At 43.3% G+C, this 14,350-nt stretch overlaps 1 protein-coding gene across 3 annotated transcripts in view; it reads left to right on the forward strand.

Annotated features, from left to right (window-relative positions):
• The first annotated feature begins 2,184 nt into the window (after positions 1-2,184).
• Positions 2,185-14,350, forward strand: part of SCAMP1 (secretory carrier membrane protein 1) — a 39,858-nt gene continuing 27,692 nt past the window's right edge. For all 3 annotated transcript variants that reach the window (XM_057405441.1, XM_057405444.1, XM_057405443.1), the window contains exon 1: positions 2,185-2,363. In XM_057405441.1, coding sequence (XP_057261424.1) covers positions 2,307-2,363 — 57 coding nt within the window. In that variant the 5' untranslated portion in view covers positions 2,185-2,306. The remainder of the gene's footprint in view (positions 2,364-14,350) is intronic.

A 14,350-nucleotide genomic window follows, 5' to 3' on the forward strand; every position in this document is an offset into this window, starting at 1 on the left:
CCTAATCATGTCTCTTTTCTAATTCTGAAACTCCTTTGGAAGATGGAGAAAATAACTGACAATGTCAACCATCACCATCAAATGATGACCATTTATATTGTCCACATTGTTTATGTATAGCACAAACTACTCAATTAGTTGAAATAATAAATTCTCATTTTCTATTAGCTTGCAGTCAATTGGTACCTCCCAGTGTTAGCACTTTCAGTAGCAAGCAAAGATGCACTACCAAAGTGCTATCATTTAATGGAAAATATTTATTACCCTTTCCAAAAACATCCTAATGCAGTTTCATTATTGCCTTGAAACTCAGATGACAGATTATTCCCCTTTAACTGTGCACAAATTATTATTAAAGAAGTCCATGTTTTGAAGCACCAGCAACACACAGGAAAAGATACTCTTTTCAGCCGAACCTTAGTTCATGCATGCATTCATTCATTCATTCCTGTTCAGCTGAAAGAGGAGCAAGTACAGTGGCCAATGCACAAAGCTTTTGAAGTATCAACACATACCATTGAGCTATGATATATTGAGTCATGGGCGAATGTTGGAAAACAAAATTATTTGCTGTCACTTGTGACTAATAGTGTAACATTCTTTTGTTGATCACAGAACAGCTGCCTTGGTGTTTTTTGAAGTGTGAAGTGTTTTATACTTCATAGAAACAAAAAAGTTTAAAGTGTTTTGTTGTTTAGAAGCTACACTTTTATGATTTGCCCCATTTTCATGCCATCTTATATCTGACAGTCCTTCAGGAACAATTGAGAAACTTGTGCATAAATTAGAACAAGCCTAGAAACAATTACTGCTTTCTTTACTGATCTGTGCAAAATCAATTCTTGTGTACACATACACTTTTCCCTGACCTGTTGACAAAACGTCACCATTATAACAACTGCCAGTGCCAGGGTAAGAGTATTGATATATGTAGAGCCAGTTAGGTACATGAAAGTGCTAACATGCTGAGTCAGCCTTCAAAAAGCCCTGGACAGTGTGTTAGCCTATGATTATTTCATGGGGAAAAAACAAAAAAAAAATCATATTTGAATGCCAGAAAGTTAAAAGGCCAGTTTCACTCTGATAACAATTTCTTTTTGTCTGACCTAAGAAACCTTTTTTCCTTTTTTTAAAATTTAAATCAAAATTTAAATATTTATGTAAAAAGCATGTAAAGCAAGTCAGGATTCATTGGTTTTAATAGGGTTGCATCAACACAGACTGGTATCAAGCAGATGGCATTTCAGATTTCAACTAAAGGTTCTTCAGTGCTTCCAACAGCTGCTCTCATTTATTTGCGTCATTCGGACCTGGTTCTTCAAACTGCAGTGTCAATATTTCTGAGGAAGCATTTGAAAAAGTTGAACACTTCCAAGAAGCCCTTTTGATGTGTTCACTCATGGAAGCAGGATTTTGTGACCGCGGTTCAAAGCCTACCTACAGCCCTTCGTAAGCCATACGCTTGGTAAGCTATTTATCATGCCAACAGAAGAGAACAAGAGACCAAGTCTACGTTTTACCAAATAAGCCTCAAGTTCGAAGGCTTCCTTTCTGCCATCATTTCACTGTCCATGCGAGACGGGCTGAGTCGGGGAAGGGTGGAGGAAAGCGGAGTGCTCGCACCTCCTCTGTTGGCTACCGTCTACCATGGCACCGAGACACGGTCAGCAAGTCAGGGCACACCGGCCCAGCCGCCACCACGGGACTGTCCGCCCGGGCGCTGCTCTCTGAGGTGAGGCATCCCGCCCCGCCATGGCCGCGGGTCACGTCCGCACGCCCCTGCCACCCGTCTCGCCGGGCCGGGCCTGGCCTGCCCCCCTGCTGCTCGCCCGGCCCTCCTTCCCCCGCGCCTGGTGCTGACAACACATGGCGGCGGAACAAAGCCCCCATCGTTCCTCATCATCCCAAGTGGAGCGGCGACGAGCGGCCAACAGCCCCGACCACAGTAATTCATCAGCCTTCATCCACCCTGGGTATGGCCCCTCCCAAGCCTCCTGCCGCCCTGCCCTGCTCCGCCCGGCTCTGCTCGAGGAGCCGGCTTTCCCGTGACCTGCCTTGGTCCGGCCCCTCGGCGCTGGCACTGGAAGCTCTCCTCCCCTGTAGGGCCGTCCCACCCTGCACCTCACTTCCGGGGCGGCCATTTTGGGAGGTCGGCCGCCCGTGGCTGGTCGGTAGCGGGGGGCGGGCTAGGTCTCGGATTGTAGCGACAGCGGTGGCGGGGGGCAGTCTGCGAGTCGGTGAGTGTTGGGGGCGCTGCAGGGCTAGGGCCGCCACCCAGTGATAACAGCGCCTGTCTGCCCCCCATCATGTCGGACTTCGACAGCAACCCCTTCGCCGACCCGGACCTCAACAACCCCTTCAAGGTGAGGCTGCGGGCGACGTGAGCCTTCCTGGATGTCGCGGCGGCGGGAGAGCGCGCTGCGCCTAGCCACGGGCAGCCCGGGAGGTGGGGGAGGGAGAGGCCCCGGTCCTTCGCGGCGTGAGGGGGGGGGCGGCTCCCGCTGCGGAAGTGGGGAAGGGCCGGCTGCAGTCGTGCTGTGGCCTCGGGACTGGCGGGCGCTGGCTGGCAATGGTGAGGGGGGCTGCCCCCCGCGGGTTTGGAGCAGGGCGGTGAGGAGGGCTGGTAGGATAGAAGCGGCTTCGGAAGCCCTAGAAACGGGCAGAGCCGTTTTACAAGTTCAGGTTTGCGCGTGTCCTGCTGTTGATAAGATTAACGCAAATCGTGTTTCAGATGCGTTATTTTGGAGGAAAAAAAAATACAGGTTTCTTTATTTTGACGGTAACTTTGTGTATATGATACTAATACGGTCTTTTTTCTCCATTTTGACTGACCCAAATAGTTAAGCTTAGTGAATTTGCCCCGGTTTTCCCCTCTAGCCTCCTCCAAGCCCCTAGGAAGCTTACTTGCGGTTCTGAATTATTTCAGAAACATGCAGGGTACTGGTGGCCAGGTGTAAGTTCCATCCTGCTTCTCAGGATACTGCGTTGTAATGTACACTAAAGCTTTTAATTTTTGCACTATTGACTTGTCATACAGCTGAGAATTGTTTCTTCACCCACTGTTCTGGCTTCGGCTGTCAAAATGAGCTAACCTCCTTGGATGCTTCCCCTCTTTATATGTTTTCTTTCCTTGTTATTTGAAGCCAGCTCAATTCATTTATTGAGCTACTTACTTTAATAATCTCACTGAGCTTTTTTTTTGCTGCATTTTATTTCATGCTGACACTTTAAAGTGTGCTGATAGTGTATGGCTGTGAGTTTAGGTTGTCAGCTAGAATAATTAAGCTTTTAAAAAATTGAGCTGTCACATTTCAAAGATACTTCTGTGCAGTTAGCTGCTGGAAGCATAGTGTTACTGACATTTGTTAATTGGAGCATTGTCTGAATCATTAGTTTAGTTTTTATGGTCGTAAAATTCAGTTGATTGTATTCCTTAAGCTAGACACTGTTTTTGCACAATATTGTACACAGTGCAGTGACCTTGTGGATGAACAGCAGCCCTGGCATTGAGATTGCTGCCAACTGTTCTTTTAAATGTCTTTTGGCATCAAGCACTGAAAAAGTGTCATTGTTCTAGAATGTGTCTTCAGCAATAAAAACACGTGATGCTTTTCCTCACTTTTTGTAGCTGTTACAAAAATAACATCTAGCAAAATGTATTGTGTATAGATACACAGTGTGGTTAGGGGTATTGGAAGAAGTATAGTTGCTCCTGAATCACTCATCGGCCCAGGTAACTTGTCCCGTGTAGTGTTGCTAAGACCTAAGGTATGGACCTACATTAACCATACTTCCAGTTTGAAGACACAGCTTAAAGTGAAATAGTTTATTCCAGTTTCTCTTCAGGGAAAGACTTTTGTCGGGCAGAATCCACACTCTATTCATCTAGAATGTGTCATGATGAAAGAAGTCTACAAGAACTTCTCTGTAACTTGAAACTCACTGTCAGACACGCTTCTGGATTTCTTTTATTTGCAAAAATTGGTTTAGGAAAGTTGTACACTTTTCCTTTTTCAGAGGCTATTTTTTTGCATTTCATTCAGTCTTTGCTAACTTATGTCACATTCATTGCCCACAAAAAGTGATCTTGCATACCTTTAGTCATCCACACATTTAACTTGAAAGGGCAGAGGCCTCATATAAGCCAAACCTTGACTGCCGTTTCCTTTCAGCTTTGAAATTAGTGAGTATGAATGCATGTCTGCATTTAAGTTTTGTCTGACTATGTATTTTAACATACCTTATACACAGAACCAGTATTTCCAGGTGGACCCTGACAACCTAAGTAATGTTGACTGAACACCTCATTCCAATGTACTCATATTTTTATTTGTCTTTGCTTGATAATTTTGTTAGGTGTGATTAGTTGTTTTCCTTACTTTTGAAGTCACTTTGTGTGCTAATGTAGAATCACAAAGTAGTATGGCAGAGGGGGGACTGAACATGTCACATGGAAGAGCTGTTGCAAGGATCTACAGATATCTATAGATAGATCCTTCTTAAATATTTTGGTTTTACTAGTTGTCTGTGATCTGTTTGTGAGATTTCCTGTAACTATTCTCATGCATTTTAATAAAAGGATTTCAGCTGAGATTCTTGCTTGATGTTGAATCAAATAAATAATCTTCCCTAGGAAGATAAAGGTAAAGTGGAAACTTATAGTTTGCTTAGTATTTTGGGCAGTTGTTTTGGAAACCTAAAATTAAATTATGTTTCTATTTTGGTTCTACTAGAAGTAATGAAATTTGTAAAATAGAATTTCTTGTTTCAAATATTAGCTTACTTAGCTTGATTGTATAATATTTTTGATTTTGAGACAGTGGCTACTTAACTCTTAAAAAAAAAGAAAAACCAAAACTTGAACTGAACCCAAAGGCTAATAGTATTCCTCTGTAAATAGCTGTCCTTCACATGCTGTACCAACAAAACCAAGCGATGGTTTGGTTTGAAAGACAAGAGGTAATGAAACAAAGATAAATAACATAACATTAAAAAGGTTTGATCATATTAAAGTTGTGCAGAAGAAAATGCATCCATGTACCATACAAATGAAGGTACAATAATCCTGCTATAATATGATGTAGCAGCATTGTGAAAAAATACCCATTTGGTGTGACCTCAAGTATCATAAATGAAAGCAGACCAATAATGAAAGCTGTTTAATTTCTTTCACTTAGAAGCAGTTGTCATAGCTTGTGAGTATGAATTCACACTTGGTCAAGTTATTAATGAGAAACAGTTCTACAGCACCCACACAGGGTGAACAGAGCAGGTAGGGTGATGGTAACTGCATTCATCCAAGAGTCTAGAGTGCTGGACAAGTCCATAGAGAGGAATCAGATCTTAGCTCAAGCTTGAAAGCCAGCTCAGGGTCAGGATGAGGCCCAGTGAAAGTAACCAGGTCAGCCAACAGTCCCGTGATGACTGCGCAAGTCCTTAGCGATGAGGTGAGTCTGACCAGCTTGGGCCAGTTTGGGCATCCTCAGGGTGGTGACAGGTTATTTTTTTAATAGACTAACCCAGCAGAAATAAATTTTGTATGACAAAGGCAAATTTCTAATGTAGCTATCTCCTTGTCCTTTTTTCTTCTTTCTTTTTTAAATGTCGTAAGATCGGAAATAGTTGTCATCTTGGGTGGTGATACAGTTACAAAGGTTCTGAAACAGCAGTCTCATGAAATCCAGTGTAAGTTTCATATAATCTGAAACAATTCAACACTTCTACAATAAAATATGTTGATTCTGGTTTTGGTTGTTATTTTTTAAAATTATTTTTTAGTGTAAGTGTATGATACTACTACTAAGAGAAGAAATTTTTTTTTTTTTTTTTAAGTGGAGCTATGAATTTCACAGACCTTTGTGGCTTGGCTGACAGACTGTAAAAGGTTTGAGGGCTGGTTAGTCATTCAAACATATGGAACAGTTACTTATAAGTGACTGTAAAAACTGAGTTCTGTTATGAATTCTGTTGGGGTGGTTCATCTGATGTGTTCAGAGCTCTGAGCAGGTGCAGATATTTGATACTACAGAAATTAATGATAGGACTGAAAACTAATACATATTTTTGTTTAAATGTGAATGGTGACCTTCAGGTAAAAGCCGAACCTCTGCATGATATGCATGAAGATTTAAACAGAGTGGCCTATGTCTTGCTCAGTTTTAGTGTGGAAGGACACAATCATGAAAACCTCAGATGTATGTGTTGTTAATTATATGAGTAGTTTCTTTGGGTGGGATTATGTATGCAAACTGTGGTTACTTTCAAGTCGGTGGTCCAGAAAAACTGCCATTCTTGTGTGGATGTCAGAGATGCTCTAAGATACCTAAATCGGTGTTAGGCACCTGACTTGCTCTCACTGAGGTCACAGGATTACTTGAGTCAGTAGAGCTAGATATATGTTAAGTGTTTAAATTTACTGCAAAGGTAATTCCAGTTATAAATTGAATATTACGCTTAATCTGATTCACGTGAGCACAAATTAATCTAGCTGGTTTGGCGGGAAGTGCAGGCTGGAAGTTTTATGCTGAAGCTAATGATTCAGATGACTGCTACCTTCTTTGGCAGCAGAATCTACACGGTTAACACGTTGCTTCCTCAAGTGAAGTTAAAATGATAGAAACTTACAGGAAGAAAGATAATTGTTAATTATTTTGGAAGAATTAAGTGTTTCTGCAGTATTTGTACCTTAGCATTCAAAAGTTTGGTAGTGTGCCTATATGCATAACTGAGTTTTTGTTCTTTTGTATGACTATGAAATATACCCAGTTAAGTTGTCTGGCTTTAAAATAGCCAAGCACATAAAATATTTTTCTGACTTTATTACCTGGTTTCCCTTCATGGCTTCAAAATTTATAAATCTCTCTAAATCTTGCATAATTTAATGCTGCACATCACAGTATTGGAAGTGCCCTTTAGCTGGGCTACATAGTAGTTAGCTTCAAGAGTACACTTCACCAGTGCTGTAACCTGCATTGTAATCTATTAAAACTAAGGTGTTTTAATAGATAGTATCAGTCAGAGTTGCATTTTCTTTCCAGATTTTTGTTGGAAGTGTTAGCACATACAGCCATTAGTAGTATTATTGCACTATATGCTGAGATTCAACGTTACAGAGAGGAACACAGCATGTTTCAGAGCAGAGGAAGGACAAATACTTGAGACTAGCTATGAGATGGAGATTATGTTTTTAGATGTCCAGCTCTCCATTGCAGGGTGGGGCTGACTAGCCCTGACTTCTCTCCAACTGTCTTCCCAGTGTTGAGGTAGTCAGAGAGCTGGATCTGGGGAAGTAAGAGGGCATGTGTGTTATGGCACTCCATAGCCAAAAAACTGCTCCATCACTCACCAGGGAAATACCTCGCACCCCCAAGTGCACCCTCAGGGTTTTTCAGTGGACAAGTGGTGTCCCTCAGGGATCAGTGTTGGGACCGGTCTTGTTTAACATCTTTGTTGCTGACATGGACAGTGGGATTGAGTGCGCCCTCAGCAAGTTTGCCGATGACACCAAGCTGTGTGGTTCGGTTGATAGCTGGAGGGAAGGAATGCCATCCAGAGGGACCTTGACATGCTTGTGAGGTGGGCTGATGCCAACCTCATGAAGTTTAACCATGACAAGTGCAAGGTCCTACACCTGGGTCGGAGCAATCCCAGGCACAGCTACAGGTTGGGCAGAGAAGAGATTCAGAGCAGCCCTGCGGAGAAGGACTTGGGGGTGTTGGTTGATGAGAAAATGAACATGAGCTGGCTTCGGTGTGCGCTTGCAGCCCAGAAACGGGAGAGGTGCCTGAGGACTGGAGGAAAGCAAATGTCACTCCAGTCTTCAAAAAGGGCAAGAAGGAGGAGCCGGGTAACTATAGACCGGTCAGCCTCACCTCCATCCCTGGGAAAGTGATGGAACACCTTATCCTTGGTGCCATCTTAAGGCATATCAAGGATAAGAGGGTTATGAGGGGCAGTCAGCATGGCTTCACCAGGGGGAAATCATGTTTGACCAATCTCTTAGCCTTTTATGAGGAAATAACACGGTGGATGGATGATGGCAGAGCGGTGGATGTGGTCTACCTTGACTTCAGCAAAGCATTTGACACAGTCTCCCACAGCATCCTCACGGCTAAATTGAGGAAGTGTGGACTGGATGATCAGGTAGTGAGGTGGACTGCGAACTGGCTGAAGGAGAGAAGCCAGAGAGTTGTAGTCTATGGGGCTGAGTCTAGTTGGAGGCCTGTAACTAGTGGAGTGACTCAAGGGTCAGTACTGGGACCGGTATTATTTAATATATTCATCAGTGATTTAGATGAGGGAATTGAGTGTACTATCAGCAAGTTTGCTGATGACACTAAGCTGGGAGGAGTGGCTGACACGCCAGAAGGCTGTGCTGCCATCCAGCGAGACCTGGACAGGCTGGAGAGTTGGGCAGGGAACAACTTGATGAAATATAACAAAGGAAAGTGTAGAGTCCTGCATCTGGGCAGGAACAACCCCAGGTTCCAGTATAGGTTGGGAAACGACCTGTTAGAAAGCAGCGTAGGGGAGAGGGACCTGGGGGTCCTAGTGGACGACAGGATGACCATGAGCCAACACTGTGCCCTTGTGGCTAAGAAGGCCAATGGCATCCTGGGGTGTATTAGAAGGGGGTGGTTAGTAGGTCGAGAGAGGTCCTCCTTCCCCTCTACTCTGCCCTGGTGAGACCGCATCTGGAATATTGTGTCCAGTTCTGGGCCCCTCAGTTCAAGAAGGACAGGGAGCTGCTGGAGAGAGTCCAGCACAGGGCAACGAAGATGATTAAGGGAGTGGAGCATCTCCCTTATGAGGAAAGACTGAGGGAGCTGGGTCTCTATAGTTTGGAGGAGACTGAGGGGTGACCTTATAAGTGTCTATAAATATATAAAGGGGGAGTATCACGAGGATGGAGCCAGGCTCTACTCAGTGGCAAACAATGATAGGACAAGGGGTAATGAGTACAAACTGGAACACAAGAGGTTCCACTTAAACTTGAGAAGAAAATTCTTCTCAGTGAGGGTGACGGAACACTGGAACAGGCTGCCCAGGGAGGTTGTGGAGTCTCCTTCCCTGGAGACATTCAAAACCCGCCTGGACACATTCCTGTGTAACATTATCTAGGTGTTCCTGCTCCAGCAGGGGGATTGGACTAGATGATCTTTCGAGGTCCCTTCCAATCTCTAGCATACTGTGATACTGTGAAAGCCAACCATATCCTGGGCTGCATCAAAAGGAGTGTGACCCGCAGGTCGAAGGAGGTGATCCTGCCCCTCTACTCTGCTCTTATGAGACCTCACTTGGAGTATTGTGTGCAGTTCTGATGTTCTCAACATAAAAAGGACATGGAACTGCTGGAACAAGTCCAGAGAAGGGCCACAAGGATGATCAGGGGACTGGAGAACCTCCTGTATGAAGACAGGCTGAGGAAGTTGGGGCTGTTGAGCCTGGAGAAGAGAAGGCTGCGTGGAGACCTCATAGCAGCCTTCCAGTATCTGAAGGGGGCCTATAGGGATGCTGGGGAGGGACTCTTTGTTAGAGACTGTAGTGACAGGACCAGGGGTAATGGGTTAAAACTTAAACAGGGGAAGTTCAGATTGGATATAAGGAGGAAATTCTTTCCTTTTAGGGTGGTGAGGCACTGGAATAAATAGGTTGCCCAGGGAGGTTGTGAATGCTCCATCCCTGGCAGTGTTCAAGACCAGGTTGGACGAGGCCTTTGTTGATATGATTTAGCGTAAGGTGTCCCTGCCCACGGCAAGGGGGTTGGAACTAGATGATCTTAAGGTCCTTTCCAACCCTAATGATTCTATGATTCTATGAATGGGGTGTTAAAACGGCCAGATGGCAAAGTCTTCTTGATGTCTTCCAGGTTGCTAATGTCTGTCAGGATCTCTTCAATGTCCCTGTTGTAAGACTGTATTGCATCATCTTGCTTCCTGGCTTCTCTCTCAAGAAAAGACAATTTCTGGTCCAGGTCACTGTCTTTCGTCTGGTCTGTGGCACTGTTCAGGGTACCCTCAATTTCACTCAGTTTGTTCAAGTCCACCATCTCCAGTTGCCCTAACTGGTCCAGCAGGTCATTAATGACAGAAAGCAAGCTGCTCACAGGGTTCTTTGCTTTTCTTGCATTGTCTTCTGCCTCCTGGGCAGCCTGTGAGCCCATGCTTGCCATCATCATACCCTGCTCAGCATCATCCTGCTTCCGCTTCAGCTCTTTTTCTGCATTCTGTAGTTGCTTCATCGTGTCATCCACTTCCCTGGCCAGCCCTGTTACATCAGCAAAAATCTTGTCAGCTTTGGCTTTGGTAGCAGCAGCATTCTTCTGAACAGTGCCAGTGATTTTCTCAGCATCATCTGCTTTAGCCTTGGCTTCGCGGACATCAGCAGCAGCATTACCAAGAGGCACCTCTGCCTGGCATGTTTTATTGTTGGCTTTTGGTAAATGTGTATCCCAGTGTTTGAAAGTCCCACCACCCATTGCTCTCAGTGTAGTTTTTAACAATTCATTGTACTGTTTGATCTTCCCAGAGGCTGGTGCATGGTAGGAGATGTGATATACCCGCTCAGTGCCATACTCTGGCCCAAGTGTCTATAAGGTCATTCCAGAAATGAGTCCCATTGTCTGATTCAGTTCTCTCTGGGGTACCGTGTTGCCACAAGATTTGTTTCTCAAGGCCCAGGATAGTGTTCCAGGCAGTGGTGTGGGGCACAGAGTATGTTTCCAGGTGTCCGGTGGTTGCTGCCACCATGGTAAGCACATGGTGCTTGCTGTGGTGGGTTGGTGGGAGTGTGATATAATCAATCTGCCAGTCCTCCCCGTATTTATACTTCAGCCATTGTCCTCCATACCAGAGAGGCTTTAACCGTTTGGCTTGTTTAATTGCAGCACATGTTTCACACTCATGAATAACCCGGGCAATAGTGTCCATTGTTAAGTCCACCCTTCGATCACGGGCCCGTCTATATGTTGCGTCTCTGCCCTGATGGCCTGAAGTGTCATGGGCCCACTGGGCCAAAAATAATTCACCCTTATGTTGCCAATCTAAGTACATCTAAGCCACTTTAGTGTTAGCAGCTTTGTCCACTTTTTGGTTGTCCTGGGTTCAGCAGTAGCAGTCATTTTTATCCTTCTTAGATACAGGTGCTGCTGTGCAGCAAACTGACTTGATTCACCCTCTCCTTCAGCAGTTTCTGCGACTTGTCGCTGGGGACTCCATACAGCTACCTTCCATCTCCGATGCTTTCCCACAATACGGCAGGACCCGTCAGTAAACAAGGCGTATTGCTTTTCACTTTCTGATGGTTTATTATATGGTGGGACCTCTTCAGCATGCATCACCTCCTCTTCTGGTAACATTCCAAAATCTTTGCCCTCTGGCCAGTCCATGATGACTTCTAGAATTCCTGGATGACTGGAATTTCCTGTTCAAGCTTGTTGTGTACTTAGCGCAGCCCACTTATTGCGTGTAGCATCAGTTGCATGTTGTGTAGAGGAGACCCTGCCTTTGAACATCCATCCCAGCATGGGCAGCTGGGGTGCCAGGAGGAGCTGTGCTTCAGTGCCAATCACTTCTGAAGCAGCTCGAACCCCTTCATAGGCTGCCAGTATCTCTTTTTCAGTTGGGGTATAGCTGGCCTCAGATCCTCTGTATTCCTGACTCCAAAAGCCAAGGGGTCGACCTCGAGTCTCCCCTGCAGTTTTCTGCCAGAGTTTTCCAGGTGGGACCATTCTCCCCAGCTGCAGTGTACAGTACATTTTTTGCATCTGGCCTGGTCTGGACTGGTCCAAGGGCTACTGCATGAACTATCTCTTGATGGGAAATAACATAATGAAAAACACAAGACTATATTTCTAGGGAGTTCTTGTTTTGTGTGACCATAGGCTTTAAAAGCTTTAGGACGAATTTGGCCTTGTGAGCCTCTGAAGTTCTTTTTGGTTTCAGGGGTGGGGAATTGAATTGTCTTGCTCAGTGGCTCAGAACCCTTTTAGCTCTGCTACTGTGAGATACTGTGGTGTATAACAGGCATTGCTTGACAGCCAAGTGTAAGAAAGCCCAGCTGGCTACTTTTACACTATTTAACAGAATTTAACAATTCTGTTTGGTCAGTGCTAAAGTGAAAATTTTTTGAGCATCATTCTGTGAGGGGAGTGGGAAATGGCTGATCAGCGAATGAGATGTTAAACTTGAGATTGTGAAAGAACTATTGTAGTGGTTACTCAGATTTTTATTTTTTTTTATTATTAGAAGTACTAAATAGTCTTTATTTTGCCTATGAGTTACTAGTTCCCATAGGTGTAAGCTTTGAGGACAATATTTTGTAGTAGTGGTTTTTAGCAGTAGTTTAGAATGTATTATAAGGTTTCCTTCACACTGTTAAATGTAAACTGTTTATACTGCTAGTGTGCTATTAGGACAGTGAAACATGAAATCTCAATTTACTTGCTTTTGTGAAGTTTCTGTACCTTGACTTGTTCTTGGGCATGGGGTGATGAAAAAAGAAACAAAGCATGAAGAAGTGGCAAGGTTTGACACTGCATTAAAACATCAGTTTCTTGAAACTTCCATGTGCAGCTTTCTGTGGCGTGAAAAAGGAGGAAGTCTTTGGGGAATTTAGCTGTTTGATTTGTATTAAGTGTTTACTGAATATGTGCAAATTGCAGTTTCAGAGGTTTAATCTGGTGGGATGTAGTGTGTTATGATACTGACAAAACCATCCTTCATGTGCAGGCTTTTGTCTTTTTGAAGTGTCAGGTCCTGATCTAAAAAATTGAAACCTAACAGTTAACAGGGAGGAAAAAAAAGCTACTTTTTTAAAAGTTACTCATTGCTGCCCAAATACTTTTCTTTTTTCTTTCCCCTCACCATTTTGTTCTTCAAAGGTAGGCTTTGTCAGAAATCCCTTCCCAAAAATGCTCATGAGGGCATATTGAAAGCAAAATATATTATACGGAGAGTTTCAACTGACACAGCAATAGCTTTAATTCCCCTCCAGAACTCATTTATGGGAAGTGGAGTGGATAGTTTGATCAAGAAATCAAAAAACTCAGATCAACAAACATACTTTTAGGCATTTTTTTTATTGTGCATTTTTGCTTAATTTTCTGAGCCAGTTGTGTGATCTTAGGAAGTACTCAACAGTGAAGTACAACTCTTACCATTAAAAAAAAAACACCAAACAACAAAACCCAAAACCAAAGAACAAACTAAACCAACCAAGCAAACAAAACAACCCCAGACCTCAGGATGAATTCTTACTGAGAAGTGTACATTTGGTGTTACTCATATATAGAAAAGGCTAATATGAAGTGGGTATTGGGAATAAGTTGTGGTAATCAGTAGAGAGCTTAACTTGAGATAAAAAGTTTATCCTTTTCATAAAAGAAAACAAAGCCTTTTAGTGGGAGCGGTAGGGGTAAGAAAGTTGGTTAAGATTGACTTTGCTAGATTTGTGGATCTGATCTCCTGACTTCCCCAGGGTGGATATACCAGTCTGGATTCACTACTGGTAGACCTCTGGCTTCTGCTTCTATTCTGTATACAGTCAGAGTTATTTTAAGGAAGTTAAGAGGATAAGATTGGGGTTGTGCTTCTCTTGCTTTCTGGGAAGTTCCCTCCAAGCACAAAAAGCAACAGGGAAAATGCCTAGCTAGGTGTTTATGGAACAGTAAATGCTGAAGATATTTGCAAAGTGAAGGCTGATTGATGTCAATAACTGGTAAAGCAGTTAGGTCAGATAAACTTACTTGCGGGGATCTTGAAATAAGAAAGGATTCTATGGTGGCAGAGCTGAAGGGGGGTAAGCCAATGACTGATGAGGGAGGTAGTAGTATTGGTACAGTGAATTGACAATATAAAGAGACTTCATCTACTAAGGTGCTTTGTGATGAGAACTGTTTTCTCAGTTTGGATTTCAAGTACTCCACTCATTAAGAGTTCTTAACATAGAACTTAATACAGAACTGAGGTAAAAAACAAAGGTTTCTACAGTCATCTTTAGCAGATTAATCTTATGGAGCTACATAATTAATGCAGTATTTCCATGTTTTATTTTTCTGATTTCATTCACTACAAATGATTAAACGTCTTCTTTTTAAAATCCTTTTTTGCATTCATAGTATATTGTTTCTCCTTAGTCTCTTTTTCTTAGGACTAACCAGGTGTACCTGTTAGTATACTCAGATTTTTGATGCTGTTCTGTAAATTCCATGGAAATCTAAAAAAAAAACAACCCAAAACAAAAAAAAAAAAAACCCAAAACCCCACACTTCTAAGTGCATCATTTCCATTTTATGCTTTTTCCAAGCAACAAGATTGTTGTATTTTTTAAATGTGTGATACTCTGGGTACCC

The sequence above is a fragment of the Pezoporus wallicus genome, unplaced genomic scaffold (genome assembly GCF_028554395.1).
Source record: "Pezoporus wallicus isolate ANWC-B61680 ecotype Strahan unplaced genomic scaffold, APGP_CSIRO_Pwel_v1 scaffold_2696, whole genome shotgun sequence".
Lineage (NCBI taxonomy): Eukaryota > Metazoa > Chordata > Aves > Psittaciformes > Psittacidae > Pezoporus > Pezoporus wallicus.